The sequence below is a fragment of the Cajanus cajan genome, chromosome 2 (assembly GCF_000230855.2).
Source record: "Cajanus cajan strain Asha chromosome 2, NIPB_CcT2T_4, whole genome shotgun sequence".
Taxonomy (NCBI): Eukaryota; Viridiplantae; Streptophyta; class Magnoliopsida; order Fabales; family Fabaceae; genus Cajanus; species Cajanus cajan.
The window spans coordinates 11,914,172-11,930,633 of NC_138518.1; the positions used below are offsets into that span (position 1 = coordinate 11,914,172).

General features: G+C 36.8%; 3 protein-coding genes across 3 annotated transcripts; 1 reads left to right on the forward strand and 2 right to left on the reverse strand.

Annotated features, from left to right (window-relative positions):
* Positions 1 to 687: 687 nt before the first annotated feature.
* LOC145954714 (uncharacterized) lies at positions 688 to 3,012 on the reverse strand. Its single transcript, XM_083069404.1, has one exon. The coding sequence runs from the start codon at positions 3,010 to 3,012 to the stop codon at positions 688 to 690; it is 2,325 nt and encodes a 774-aa protein (XP_082925530.1).
* Positions 3,013 to 5,895: 2,883 nt separating this feature from the next.
* LOC109814395 (uncharacterized) lies at positions 5,896 to 9,631 on the forward strand. Its single transcript, XM_020378811.2, has 2 exons — positions 5,896 to 8,232; positions 8,822 to 9,631. Exons 1-2 carry the CDS (start codon positions 5,896 to 5,898, stop codon positions 9,629 to 9,631), a joined length of 3,147 nt encoding a protein of 1,048 aa, XP_020234400.2.
* A 1,029-nt stretch (positions 9,632 to 10,660) lies between these two features.
* LOC109814410 (glutelin type-D 1) lies at positions 10,661 to 12,959 on the reverse strand. Its single transcript, XM_020378825.3, has 3 exons — positions 12,563 to 12,959; positions 11,656 to 12,376; positions 10,661 to 11,053 (listed from the first exon to the last, which is right to left on the reverse strand). Exons 1-3 carry the CDS (start codon positions 12,756 to 12,758, stop codon positions 10,900 to 10,902), a joined length of 1,071 nt encoding a protein of 356 aa, XP_020234414.2. The 5' UTR covers positions 12,759 to 12,959; the 3' UTR covers positions 10,661 to 10,899.
* Positions 12,960 to 16,462: the final 3,503 nt, after the last annotated feature.

Below are 16,462 nucleotides of genomic sequence, written 5' to 3' on the forward strand. Positions count from 1 at the left end.
GGTATGCACGATAACTCGGTGGCTTTGGAAGTAATGACGTAGGCGTCGGGAAGCATGTACTAAACTGAGTGCCACCTTTTCTATCAATTGGTATTGGGTTTCAGAATCCTGCAGTTGTCGGCTGATAAAATATATAGGAGCCTGGGTGCCTTCTTTTTCTTGCACCAGAACCGAACTGATCGCCTCCTCGGACACGACCAAGTACACAAGTAGCGGACTTAGAGGATCAGGCTTCGTGAGGGTCGGCAGGGTTGTCTTCAACGTTGCGAAGGCGGCTTCGCATTGTTCATCCCATGAGAAGGCCGAAGCCTTTCGCAAGAGCTTTGTCATCGGACCGATCTTGTCGCCTAGCCGTGGGAGGAATCGGGATAGGGCGACCAACCTTCCCGAGAGGCGCTGCAGTTCCTTGAGGTTGCTCGGGCTTCGCATGTCTAACACGGCCTGGCATTTGTCTCGGTTCGCTTCTATGCCTCTCGCGGATAGCATGAAACCTAGGAATTTGCCTCCTTTGACCCCGAAGGTGCACTTTTCGGGGTTGAGTCTCATGTTGTGCTTGCGGAGTTCACCGAAGATTTCGGCTAGGTCGGCTAAGTGTCCGGACAGAGAGTTGGACTTGACCACCATATCATCCACATAGATTTCGATGTTTCGGCCGATTTGACCCTGAAACACCTTGTCCATTAACCTCTAGTAGGTCGCTCCGGCGTTCTTCAACCCAAACGGCATCACTTTATAACAAAAGTTGGCACTCTCGGTTATGAACGCCGTCTTCTCCTCGTCGGCCGAGTGCATCCTTATTTGGTTGTAACCGGAATAAGCATCGAAGAAGCTGAAGATTGAATGTCCGGACGCTCCGTCGACTAGTCGGTCGATACAAGGGAGTGGGTAGGCATCCTTGGGGCAGGCCTTATTGAGGTCGGTATAGTTGGTGCACATTCTCCATTTCCCATTGGCTTTTTTGACTAACACTACGTTGGCTAGCCAAGTCGTGTAAGTGACCTCTATGATGAACTTTGCTTGCAACAATTTTTTCACCTCGGCATCGGCTGCCTTTCTCTTTTCGTCGCCCATTTTTCTTTTCTTTTGTGCGACTGGCCGAGCGTCTCTACATACGGCTAGTCGGTGACATAGGAATCTAGGGTCTATCCCCGGCATATCCGACGCTTTCCATGCAAACAAGTCTCTGTTGTCTTGAACCGCTCGCTTCACCTGGTTCGAATCGTTTTCGTTCAGCTGAGATCCTATGTGTGTGACCTGTTCGGGTGTTTGCCCGAGTTGGAAAGGAACGAGGTCTTCGGCTGGCTCGATTCGATCCTCCTCACCTAGGCGTGGGTTGAGATCTAAGCCCTCTGTCATCTGTCTTATTACATTTACGCCTGACAACGTTGACGGGGGGTCGGATACGGGACGGACCTTTAGGCTAGAGAGATAGCATTCTCTTGCTGTCTTCTGGTCAGCATGAACGGTTATTACCTGTCCATCTCTCGACGGGAACTTCATGCACAGATGAGGGGTCGAGACGATAGCTCGGAGTGCGTTGATGGAGGGTCGGCCGAGCAGGACATTGTAGGATGTGTTCGCATGCACGACGATGTAACGGATTTTGATTTCTCGGGAAGACTTTTGGTCGAAACTGAAGCGAGTGTACAAGTCGATGCACCCCCTCGTCATTACTCTTTCACCAGAAAACCCTACTAACGGTTCGTGATATGGTTCTAGGCTTTCTTCTGGAATTCCTAGTTGCACGAACGTGTTCCAATATAAGATGTCGGCCGAGCTCCCCTGATCGACCAACGTTTTCTTCACGATGCAGTTATGCATTTCGACCGAAATTACCATGGGATCGTCTTGTACAGGGTCGGCGCCACGGAAATCTCGGTCAGTAAAAGTGATGGGTGGCATCTTTGGCATTCTTGGCTGGTTCACATTATTCACTGATCGGATAGCTCGGAGGTGTCGCTTTCGTGCTGAAGAGGAGGAGCCGCCTCCGGCAAAGCCCCCGGCTATTGTATTGATCACCTTCCGTGTTCGGTCATTGTCCTCCCTAGGACGCTGTGATCGGTCTCGGCGTTCAGCCAAACAGGATCGGCAGCGTCGATCCCTCGGTGGACGAGTTTCACGAAAATGCTCTCTTTCTCTTGACTGGTGGTCTTGGGAGGTGGTAAAGCTTTTGAGGTGACCCTGTTTGATGAGGTCCTCGATCTTGTCCTTCAATGCCGAACACTCTTCGGTGGAGTGCCCCCGGTTTCGGTGGAATCGACAATTCTTTGCCTTGTCGGCTCTAGGGGGCGTGTTCGCTCTTTTCGGCATCGCCAGGATTTCTGACGCAAGAGCCTGCTCCATTACTTTGGCCCTGCTTGCATTGAGGGGAGTATACGCTGTATAGCGGGGTCCTCTTGGGGGGCGAGTATTTAGGGGCTCGGCGTTGGTCTTCCTCACTGGTTCTCGTCCGGGCTCCTTTCGGCTATAACCCTCCTCGGCTCTGGCCTGATTCCGGGTCTCCGCCAACTCCTCCATTTGCATGTATTTTTCTGCTCGGCGTCGGAGGTCATTCATATCCACCGACAGTTTTTTGCACAAACTGTTTACGAAGGGTCCGGGCCTGAGTGCAGTGCTCAGCCGGTCCATTGCCACGGCAGGGTTGTGGTTGCCGATTTCCATAGCGATTTTATTAAACCGGTCCATGAAAGTATTCAGACTCTCTTTTTTCTCCTGACGAACCCCCGCTAAGGCTAGTGAGGTCGTCCTGTACGGCTTGCTCGTTGCGAACTGGAGAGTGAATTGGGACGACAGTTTGTTGAATGAGTCAATGGAAGAGCTCGGTAACCTTGTGAACCAAACCAGGGCCCTTCCTTTCAGAGGCGTGGGGAATATTCGACACAAAGCCGAGTCGTCTTGAGTGGAGAGAGTTGCTTGAGTCAAGAAAACATTCAAGTGCTCTTCTGGGTCGGATGATCCGTCATACTTCTCGATCGGCATACTCTTCCAATGGTCCAGCAGTGTTGCCTCCATTATTCTTCTGGAAAAAGGATGCCTTAGGGAGTGAACGGTGGTGTCGGCCTTGTTGGCTATCAAAGAAGTGACTGGGGTTCGGGTGACCTGGTCTGTTGGGGCGTGATAGGCGGACTCTTCCACGAGCGTAGGAGTGGACGGCACGTATGTTTGGTTCAGATGCCGGAGCTCGGCATTTTGCCGGCGTAGCTCGGCCAGCTCTCAGGCGTCGGCTTCTCTTTGCCTTTGGATGGCCGCCATTTCCTCGCGAAGTGCTCGCAAGTCATCTTGAAAGTTCGGTTGAGTTTGACTGGTGTTCGGCTGGACTTGCTGTATCACAGGTTCCGGTTGGGTCTGAGGCATCCCGTACGGGTAGCGCTCTTGGTTGGTCATGACGGGGTTGCTTTCGGGGTTAGGAATCGGGTGAGTCGTTGTCGATTGTCCTTTGCGCGTTGTTACCATATCTCGGTCTCAGTTGTAGAGTTAAAAGGGGATGAAAACGTCTCTTCGACCCCACGGTGGGCGCCAAAATGTTCCTGTGTTAGGAAACACACTTCAATTATCCTTGTAACGGGTCGGATCTTAAGTCTCGGTCTTCTCGTTCCTATCCGGGTAGTCCGATGTGAAAGGGGGGTGCCTGCAAAGACACTCCAACGCTCAAGTAAGTGCTCGGCGTAATAAATGCGGTAGTTGAAAGTTGGTTACGTACCTCGTTGGGACTCTATTTATAGGACTTCTTATTGGGCCGTGATTAGGGACTGGGCCCCGGGAAATTAGGGGGCTAATCCAATGCATTACGTTAATTAAGCTCTTTGAAATCATCTTGGAGCCGGCACATGGTTTTGGCCGAGCATACCGACGTACTCCGTTCGATTCTCGGGTGGTCGGTATGTTAGGGTATTCGGCCAAGTGTTTAAGGGTATTCGGCCCAAGTGTTTGAGGGGTCGGGTGTTCGGCCCAAGTGTTCGAGGGGTCGGGTGTTCGGCCCGAGTATTCGAGGGGTCGGGTATTCGGCCAGGGTATTCGAGGGGTCAGGTATTCGGTCAGGTCGGCCCCTATACGGTATATGTTCAATTTAAAGTTCTTAATACATAGATTAAATTTGTAAATTTTTAGAAAATTTGAAAATCATTTGATACTTCGTTTTATTAATTCGAATTAATATATAAAATAATTTTATAATTATCCATCAATTTAAATTAATGAAATGAAGTATCAAGTAATTTTCAATTTTTTTAAAAATTTGCAGATTTAATCTATGCATTAAGAATTTTAAATTAAGCTATTAAATTGTTAAAATTTAATGTAGAACATAAATTATTGTTAAATGCTTACTATTATAACTAAGCTGCAAAAGTTTGTGCAGGTGTAAAATGATATAGAAGTGAAACCCGAGTGAAATAGAAATATTTTGACTTTACCCATTCATAATATTGTATGGAATATCATTTTAATATCATCGCCACAAGAGACGGGCCAAATTCTTTTTGGTACAATTAACATATAATTGAATCGCACTTCGCTTTCAATCCTCGTGCTCTTGACATGTTATTTTCATATTAAAATTTTCATCTCCCCACTTTTTTGTTTTACCTACCAAAATTATATCATAGCTTAGTAGCATTGTATAATTATGATTATGTATATCTTTATCCAACACCAGTGTAATGAGATATGCTATGTATGTAAGTTTATTAATCTTTTTATTTAACAAAATCATTAAAAACTCATTATTTCATGAGGATTCCTAAAATCAATGTTACTTGAAATACTCATTTACCTTTTAGTTAAACATATAAACAATCAATAAAATTCACATAAAAGTAGAGGGAGAAAAACAATAATTTTGTATTTTGAGAAATGAAAACAAATAAAATATTTTATAAGGATTAAAAATATTTTTCTTAATTTTATAATAACTAAAAATATATTTAAGTTATATATGTAATAAACATATATAATTATAATATCATTTTTATGTGAGTTAGAATGAAAATGTTCGATCTTAATCTTTAAATTAAAATTATAAATAAAATTAAACTAAAATGAGAATGTTGACCCTAATATACTTAAATTAAACAAATTATAATTAAAAGTTTGTTTCTATTATTGTACCAACACTGACATTTTTTTTTTTGGTTCGTCCCTGGAATATCCATCACCGACAGCAGTGACTAATCTCCTCGCTACGTTGGAGGCACCTCATTTAAAATTGAAGTTAAATATTTTTTTATTAATTAGTTTATCCGCTTTAACGTTTGTTTAATTTTTGTAAGTTAGTTACATTTGGATTTTCTATTGACAAGGTCTCACATTTCTTTAATTTTGGTAAGTTTGTTATATTTTGACTTTCTATTGACTATAGGTCCTTTTATTTCGTTATGCACCTTAAAGTTGTTTTTAATGTTAAAAATGGTTTTTTTTATTACTTTGAGATGTTTTTAGATTTCAAGTGGTTTTTGCGAATGCAATGAGATTGCATCTCGACCCTTCATATAGCAACATGATTAATATTCCTAGCGCCCCTGGCTTAAGTGCGAAGGACTGTGACGAGGCGAAAGGGATTTCAAATCCAAACAACCCCTACATGTCCTCGTGAATTGTTTAAGCTGGAACTGTAGGGGAGCTGGAAGTCGTGGTTTCTCGACTTTAATGAACGACATCATTAGAGAATATAATATTGGGCTACTTTGCCTTATGGAAACGCATATTAGTGGTGACAATGGACTAAAGGTAGTACGTAGAATTAATCTTGATAAATGCTGTATGATACAAGCATAGGGACATGCTGGTGGATTATGGTGCTTGTGGGATTCAAGGAGATGGCAGGTTGAAGTTTTAAAGCAATCCAATCATTTTATTCATCTCCAGATCCAAGCCGAGCATTCAACTTGGTTTTGCACTATGGTCTACGCAAGCCCTCACCCTCAGGGTTGGGTGCAGCTTTGGAGAGACTTATGTGGCATTGCAGACCAGACGAAAGGTCCTTGGATGGTTATGGGGGATTTTAATGTTGTTCTTTATTCTCATGAAAGAGTAGGGGGAGTTGGTACTTCTTGCATACGAGGAGATAATGCATTTCGCGACTGGGTCAACCAATGCAATCTGGTAGACTTGGGATTTATTGGTGCTCCTTTCACATGGTGTCGAGGTAGACTATTTGAACGACTTGATAGAGCTTTGGCATCCTATGATTGGCGTCTTTTATTCCCTAAGGCAACTCTCTCTCATCTAAATCCGCTGAAATTAGATCATTCCCCCATTCTGCTGAAGCTGAATCCCGATAGGTCTGAACGTCCCACTAGAAGACCCTTTCGCTTTGAAGCTGCCTGGCTTACCCATGATGGATTTTCTGATATCATGCGACGAGAATGGAATGTCCACCAAGCTTGGAATCAACGAGTAAATCACACGAAGCAGTCCTTAATAGAGTGGAATAAAACTACGTTCGGGAATATTTTCTATCTTAAGCGGAGACTACTTAAACGACTGCAAGGGATCACTCATGAGCTTCTACTCGGCCCCAACAATTTTTTGGAAAAGCTACAAGTTGAATTATGGGCAGAATTGGATCTTGTCCTTAAGCGGGAGGAAATTCTCTGGTTTCAGAAATCACGCTGCAAGTTGTTAAAGCTGGGGGATAAAAACACGTGCTATTTTCATGGAGCAACAATAGTACGGAGGAGGAAAAGCAGGATTTTGAAGCTCAAGAATGATAATAATGAGTGGGTTACAGAAAAGGAAGAGCTGGAAAGTTTGGTTACTAGCTATTACAGAAATTTATTCATTGATACAGGAGAAGTTGAACCCTTCTGCCTATCAAATGCATTCCCTCAACTAAGGCATGACGAGATAAGTTTTATTGGAGCGCCTATTAGAGACGATGAGATACTCACTGCAGTCAAACACATGGGAGGCCTTAAAGCTCCTGGCCTAGATGGATTACAGGCAATATTCTATCAGAATCAGTGGAATATTGTGGGCACTGCTGTTTACCAACTTATCCATGAAATTGAAAAAGATCCTAAGAAGGTGGCAGATATCAACGAAACCTTAATTGTGGTAATTCCAAAAGAGGATGCAGTAACTCACTTAAAACAAATGCAACCTATAGGTCTTTGTAATGTTTCCTACAAGATTTTGACCAAAGTCCTTGCTCAGAGATTAAGACAAGTGATGGGAAAACTAGTTCACCCTAACCAGTGTAGCTTTATTCCTCATCGGCATAGCAAAGATAACATAATCATCTTCCAAGAAGTTATTCACTCCATGAGATACAAATCGGGAAACAAAGGGTGGATGGCTATTAAAATTGATCTTGAGAAAGCGTATGACAGACTAAAGTGGAATTCCGTAAAAGACACACTACAGGATATAGGTCTTCTCCAAATCTTTGTGAGCCTTATATGGGCCTCCATATCATCTCCTAGATTGCGCATGGTTTGGAATGGAGAAGCTCTTGAGGAGTTTACTCCTTCTCGTGGAATTCGCCAAGGTGACCCAATTTCTCCGTACCTCTTTGTTTTATGTATGGAACGTTTATTCCAACTTATCTTAGCAGCAGTTACTTCGGATCAATGGAAACCAATTAAGTTATCTAGAGATGGACGGCCTCTGTCACATCTGGCCTTTGCTGACGACCTAGTCTTATTTGCGGAAGCATCCATAAACCAAGTCGAGATCATAAAAACGTGTTTGGACCTCTTTTGTGCCAGTTCTGGTCAAAAGGTGAGTCTGGAGAAAACTAGAATCTATTTTTCAAAAAATGTGAATCACTCTATTCAGGAAGAGATCAGCTCGGCTTTTGGCTACCAGTGCACAGACAACCTTGGGAAATACTTAGGTATACCTGCCCATCATTCAAGAGTATGCCACCGTGACTACCAAGGCTTAATAGAGCGTGTAAGTAGAAGATTAAGAGGTTGGAAAACCTCTGCTCTCTTGTTTGCGGGACGACTCACGTTGTGTAAATTGGTGCTTTCAACCATTCCTTCGTATACCATGCAATCTGTTTACCTCCCACGGAGTATGTGTGATGAGATAGATTGTATATGTCGAGACTTTTTATGGGGAGGAAGTAGAAACAACAGAAGATTCCATGCAATTGGCTGGAATAAGGTTTGCATGGCTAAGGAATATGGCGGGCTGGGATTGCGGTCTATACGTAATGTGAACACATCCTTCATGATGAAAAACTGCTGCAGCTTGATAACAGAACCTCACAAACTCTGGGTTCAAGTGGTAAGATCTAAATATAAGTGCCCCCAAGGAGCCATACCCTAGGTGGGAAAGAAAAACAAAATGTTGAATTTGTGGCAAGGGATATATGCTACTTGGAACTTTGTAACACCTCATATCTGCTGGCGAGTGAAGAATGGTCAATCCACTAGATTTTGGTATGATGCGTGGCTACCGTCTCACACCTCGATTATTCGACAAGCCTTAACCTTTGTACCCCCTGTAGAACTCATGAGGACTGTTAGGAGCTACGTCCCAAGGGTCTTGGAACATCGAGCACCTTCAAGCCTTTCTTTCAGTTACGACTTTAGAAACAATTAGGGACCAACACATTGGGAACAAGGATGAGCCCGACGAAATAATATGGGGCCCTACAGCTGATGGTGAGTTTACAATTAAGTCGGCCTACGAAGTAACTTCTACGTGTCTCGGGAACGTTAGACCCCCGATTTTCAGAGCTGTGTGGAAATGGACTGGCCCGGAGAGGATCCGCACTTTCCTTTGGCGGGTGGTGCACGATAGCCTTTTAACTAACCTAACCCGATTTGAACGTAACTTAGGACCAGACCCTACATGCCCTATTTGTTTACAGGGGATAGAAGATAGTCTCCATGTGTTGCGAGATTGTCCTTTTGCAAGAGAAGTTTGGAACAAAATTCCTGGAGGAAGCACAGCAGGCAACTCAACAATCAGAAGCATTCAGAACTGGGTTATGGTTAACTTAACAAAGAGACGTCTAGGAGCTGTAGATTGGTCGACCACGTTCGCGGTAACCCTCGACTCTATTTGGCACCGTCAAAACAAATTCATCTTCCAGAATTCTTCTATCTCAGTTGACCAAGTGGCTTCGGAGATAAGAGCTAGAGTTTCATCGATTACTTCGGGCTCACCATGTTTAGTCACAATGATCGATCACGCAGCCGACCACTCTGATGGAGTCTGGAGGTGCCCCCCAGCGGGGTACATTAAGCTTAACGAGGATGGAGCGGTAGCCAACAACAACCATGGCTACTGCGGAGGAGTTGTTTGGGATTCAGAGGGTAATTTCATTAGTGCCTTTGCAAGAGCTCTAGGACAATGCTCGATTATCCAGTCTGAATTATGGGCCATACTTCAAGGGATTCGTATGATTCAAGCTCATAACCTAGGCTGGCAAGTGCTAGTTGAAACAGACTCCGTGGAGGCAGTTAGATTGATCGAAGAAGGTTGTGATAGAGACCATCCTTGCCACGAGCTCGTCCATGACATTAAAGACCTAGCTATACGCTTCACTGCCTTTTCCTGTTCCCACATTGTTAGAGAAGCTAATGTAGTGGCGGATAAACTAACAAGAAACAAAACCTGGCTAGGAGAGGAGTCTATTATTTATAATTCTCCTCCTGATTCTTACATCCCTTGCTAGCTATTGATAGGCTAGGTGTTTTCTGATTCCTTTTTTGTGTTGGGCTTTTAAGCCCCCTCTCATACCAAAAAAAGATTTCAAGTGGTTTTTATTACTGTGATGTTTTCAGATTCCAAGTGATTTTTTATCATTCACGTGATTTTGGATTTTGAGATAGTAACATGTTAGAGTGATGTAGTATAATATTTTTGTATAATGACTAGTAATATGAATGATATATTTTAGATTTTTAAATAGATTGAAAAAATTAAAAGAAATTCATTTTTTAAGAAAATATTTATTTCATTCAATCAAGTCTGATTTAAGTTGTAATACAATATTTCATTTATAGAAAAAAAAATATATTACCAAGAAAACATATTACATATTTTTATAATAACACTTTATCATAATTAACAAATTTTTGATGATGAAATTTGACTAATTTTATCTATCTTATCTTTAAGAATAATTTTACATGAAGATATGACAATGATTTCTATCTAATCTTATCTACAATAATAATATTTTTAATTAAGATTTTTGCATATTTCAGAGACACAACTATCATTAACTAATACGTGGTGTGATCTAGTCTAAAGTGAAGAGATGTAAAACTCGTCTGCCCCTAAACTAGTTGCTACTAAAATTATTTTGGAGCATGGTTTGGAAGAGAAAATGTATCAACTATGCTTGAATCGTGTGTTTCAACACAAACATCAACCTCTATACTCTCTTATTTTAATTTGCTGTTGTTGATGATTTTATGAACTGATAAATATTATATTGAATTTTCTATTTTTATTTCTTACGGTTTATATTACTAAACGTAAATTTGAGGTGGTCATTCACGTCAATCTAGACAGTCATGCTGCTTCCTTCGGCATAGCCATGTAAAAATTAGTTTTCGAGATTAGCTAATTGATTGTCGACTTGGGAATTCCACCCAAAAGAGTAGAAAAGAAAAAAACAGAAAAGAAGTTCAAGTTTGATTAAAATATATTTGCTACTATTTCCATAAGATAAACCAAACATACATATATTTTAATAATGTAAAAAGGGATAAGAATAAAGACAGGTAAAAAAAAAAAAAAAATACGTAAGAGGCTGTAAGTTCAAATGCCTCATTAAAAGAAAATACTTTAAAACTGTAAAGTAATTCCACTAATTCCTCAACACATTTCCCCTTCCAGATAATTAACGAGTTCTTAGAGCATATAAAGCCTTTTATTTTCCGTCTAGATCGATAGTTAATGGAATGTTTACACCAAGCAATGGAATGTTTAATTCTACTTTGGTGGAGGGAAGAAAACAGCATCGTTAGTCCTCTTTGAACGGAAGAGTTGCTCAACTCCTGAATCTACATTGAAAGCAGCCTGTAGAACCGTGGGTGATAAAGCCTTCCACACAGAAGAACTTCCAGCCAAGTGGGTAAATATAGGACTGCCAAAAGTAAGAATAATGAATCATAAGGATTAGTAAAAGCACCATTGCATGTTATACCATACATGAAACTAATTAAGAGGTGATTTCAATATCAAGAATATCTAATTCAGTTGGTTGACCAGATTGTGTGTCTCTTCATCACTGAGGTTGACTCTGATGGATAAAAATAAACCTTACCCCTTTATGGATGAGGCTAGCATGCCCTTTAACAATCAAATATATCAATCAATTGTTACAATATGCATGCAATAATACAGAATAGTTGTTCACTAATTGAGTTTTCATTTTCCAACCAATATAAACATTCCTTGCAAGTATTAGGATCAGGTATTTTTTCATTTATGAATTATGATGGGTTCTATACGCCAATCGTTGGTCAGAAACTCTTAGGACTAGCATAAATCAATCGCAAGAGGGTAAGGTTCCTAAACATTGGAGAAGGTAGAGGCACAAATAATATGGTTAGGACAAATATCCAATATCTATTTAAGCAACAAAGAGAATATCAAATGGATGATTACTTCTGCAATTAAATGTATAACAACCACAAATAACATGTACTGACAATAAGGTAAAGAAGTAATATCAGAAAGACTTACTTAGGGGTGGTGATGATAGAGAACCACTCCATTCCCTCAGGATCAGCAATCTTTGAGACCACAAAGAACCTTGGCACAATGAACAAATTACCAGCTTTTATGGTTGTCTCCAAAACCCTACGGCCATCAACACCAACAACCTGAACCCTACCACTACCCCTGACAATATAAGTAACCTGCAGAGCAGAATCACAAGAGAATCCTGGAGAACACATGGCACTTCCATCCAACCTCACAAGATCAGCCCCTAATCCAACCTCACCAACCAAGGGAAGATTCTTGGTGTTCAACACCACAACCCTTCCACCACCCTTGATGTCAACATCCAATGGAGCCTCTTCACAGTTCAAGGCCATGCCATCCCGGTGCTCCTGTTTAGGCTCCGGAAGGCTTATGTTTCCTTCCAGCTGCACAATGCCTTGGCCAGATTGTTTTCCAACAAGGGTCTTGACATCACTCTCTTCCAAGTCCCAAGCCCTCCCCACAAACTCAGTTGAAAAGCCCGTGAAGATTCCATTGGATCCAGTCAGAAAAAAGTCAGTGAATTCACCAGCCTCGTGAGCCTTGGAAGTGTCCCCAAGGAACAAAACAACCAACTCAGTGTCTTCCTTGTTATACCACCATGTCACAACACCAAAGGGGAGTGCCAAGGCATCACCCTTCTTGATCGCAACAACCTTCTCTTCTGACTCAGGCAGCACTATTCCAGCCACTCCACTTCCTGATTCAAGAACACAAGTTCACAAATAATCAATACAACAACAACACAAACTCATAATACAAAATCACTTAAAATAATGAGTATAATTTTCTTGGGTGAATACATAGTATCTCACATCACATGTTTAAGGTACAGTTTTATATATCAATTTCTTGTATGTTACACCATATATACGATTTGATATACCTTGGAGAACATAAGCAACTTTGGAAGAGTCAGAATAACGAGGAAGTGCGAATCCGTTTTTGTGAAGAGCGAGCTTGGAGGCACCAATGTTACCTTGGCGAAGCATGGGAAGCTCAGAAGGTGACCATGCATGGTAGGACCCACCATTCCCTCCGTAAAGCTTCTTCGACAACTGGGGAGTGAGATCAATCTCCATCAGAATCAAGACAGAAAGGAGTTTCAAAAATTGGAATCTATCAACTGTGACAAAACTCAACAGCTAATGTATATGTATATATAGAGCTATCTGTAACAGAAAAACGTAACACTCAATATCCGTGGAATCAATCCTTGTCATAATCACCTTTTTTTCATTATCTTTTTTTCCCTCAAAACAAATTCAGTTTCAGATCATGGGTAATTAAGGATGAGACAGGATCTTCATCTGTTTTTCTTTGTTTTTACTATCTGTAACTCCTATAAAAGGCTCATTAAGTTTTTTCTTATTTTATCTTTAATTCATTCTTATCCACAGATTTTATGGATTGTTTTGAATTTTTATCTAATTCAATTTTAATATTTTAAATAAATTATCATAATTATAAATAACTTTATATCATAATATAAATTATTTATCATAAATTTTAAATATATTTTATATGTTAAAAATATCTATTTATACAAATTTTAAATATAATTTATATTCAAATTTTGTATATATACTTTTTAAATATAATTTTTTGGTCATTTATTAAACATTCAGCCTACTTTATTTTCATTTGAATAATCTTTTCTTATTAAAAGGTGAATTATACACTTCTTAATTGCAAGTGTCTGTTTATATATATATATATATATATATATATATATATATATATATATATATATATATATATATATATATTATGTTAAATGAACGCTTTTATCATTAATATACAGTAATTGAATATTTAAAATAAAAAAGTATGTTTTATTTCTAAAATTTGAATATTTTATCACTGTATTATTTTTATATTTACCTTTTAAGTATTTTTTAACCTCTTATCTTTATATATATATATATATATATATATTATTTTTTTATAATTATTCTAATATTTTTTTTATGTTCTTATCTAATTGAATATATATTTTCTTATTTATTTCAATATTTTTCAAAAAATTATTATCAATGATTGAAAATAATTTTGCACCAAAATATAAATTATTCAGCATAAATTTGAAATATAATTTACATATTAAAAATATTTATTTATTATAAATTTCAATTATTGCTAGTATTTTACATATGCATTTCAAAAACTAAAATTTTATAATAAGTTATACATCAATTAATATTATATTTCAATATTTTAATTATATTTTTAAAATTTATAAGAAAACATTTTTAATAATATTTTTTTAAAAAAATATAAGTAAATATTTTGAAAATATAAATTATTTTTTAATTTGTGATTAATAGTTTATATTATGACACAATATAATTTTTAATTATTGATAATTTATCTTTAAAATGTTAAAAATTAATTATAAATAAAATGACAAAGAAAAATTAAAATAGATTAAAAAAATTGTGAAATTTTGTAAAATAATGTATAAAAAATATCTAAAGTTATTCTTGTTAAAAAAAACTTTCCAAAAAAACTTCTGCATATGATAATTTTATCACACATATATATATATAGAATGATATAATGCATATAATCAGAAACATTTATTTATCATAAAGTTTAGTTATATAAGATAAATAATTATTGTGTGTATTTTATACGCTAAAATATTAATAATAAATAATTTGAATTATGATATAACTTCATTAATTTATTTTATTTTTTTCTATAACTAGAACATAAAACCTATTATACACATTATACCAATTCTAAACGTTATAATTTCATCAATCATATAGGAAATAACGCGTGATAGCGTTTCTGGGACAAGCATATTGAACCCCACCTTCAAATTATTGCACATGCATATCCACAAATGATATGATTTCATCAGTTATATAAAAAGTAAATAAATAAATAAATAAATAAAAGCCATTATTTAAATCAAGACTTGCCAGAAATCCATGCCACCGTGTCCATGACAAGCCATTCCAACAACTCCTCTTTTTATGCTCCCTTCTTTCCAAAGTTCTACGTAATAAATACTTAAATAGTCATTTTGGTTTTTTATTTTATTTTTTTATATTAAATTAATTTTTAAACTAACAACATTAAATACTAAATAAATATTTAAATTTAATTACTTGTTATTATTTTGATTTCTAATTATACACTAAATACTAGTTATTTTGTGTTCACTTTTGCTAATAAATATTTTGTAAAAATATTATAATTAAAAAATTATATATATATATATATATATATATATATATCAATATTGTAGTGGATTAAAAATACCATCAACTGAAATATTTTAATTTATATATGGAGGGATTTTTTTTGGTGTGTTTATATTTTTAGTGAAAGTTTGTGTAATTAAGCATTTATTAAATTTAATATATAATATTTAAGTATATTACTATGTTAAAATTTTTTAAAAGATATAAAATATTACAAAGATGGTTGTAACATGATCAAATTTAGATCCTTGTATTTTATTATCTCAATTTCTTTTTCAATTATTAAGTTAATTTTAGTGGTATTAGATTAACAAATCTAATTATATATTATATAGTTTTATTTAATAAATCCAATAATTAATACATTATAAGTAATAAAAACATTCATTTATATATTTACATAAATAATTCATTAGTGTATAATTAGGTTTTTGTTTATTTATGAATTTAATAAATATATTATATTTAATAATATAATATGTAATGATGCTATTTCCTTTATTTATATTTTATTTAATAAATCCAATAATTAATACTATACAAGTAACAAAAATATTTATTTATATATTTCATTAAATATTTTACATTAGTATATTTTGTGCGTTTTAATAGCAAAGTTAATATATGTATATAGATAGATGAAAAGTCATGTAATAATTAAATATTTTTGTATTTATTAAATTTAATAAATATAACATTTAATAATTTTATTAAATTCAATTTTATATATTCACATTAATAAACTAATTTTTAATTTTTACATTAATAATATTAAATATTATTATATCGTGACTATCTTTGTAATATTTCCTATCTTTACCAAAAAAAATATTATTACATTAATACCAATTATTTTTTGTTTCCCACGTATATTTTCATTTGAAGGAAAAATCTATTTTTTATCCTCACTCACATACTTTCTAGAAAAACTTTCCAAAAGATCACTGATTTTTAAATCACTTCAAGTCAAACATGTAACACCCCGAATTTTTTTACTAATACTACGAATAATTATTATTTATTTTTGTATTTATGAAGATTATTTCCTTATAGTTATTTTGATTAATTAAATGAGTTTTATTAAAATTTTAAAGGTTTTTAATAATAATCATTTATGAAAATTATTTTGTATAATATTATTAATTATGATATTTTGTTATAATTATTATTTGAAGAAAATCATGTTTTAAATTGTATTGATATTTTATTTTAATTTGATATATATATATATATATATATGTTATTTATTTATTTATTAATTAGTAATTCTGGATTTTCATAACCCTGGAACGGGACGTTCCACTTTGGGAACAGGCCGTTTCAACTCGGGCATGTATGGGTAAAATTTTAACCCAGAACGGGCTGTTCCACTTTAAGAACGGGCCGTTCCGGATGTGGGTTTAAAGAACAAAGTATTGACTCAGAATGGACCGTTTTGGTTTTGGAACGGGCCGTTCTTGGAGAAGCTTTTGTACATGTTCTATGGGCCCAGAACGGGCCGTTCTGGATTTGAAACAGGCCGTTCTGGCCAAATCCCGATGCCTATAAATGCGTTCTGGCACTCCAGAAAA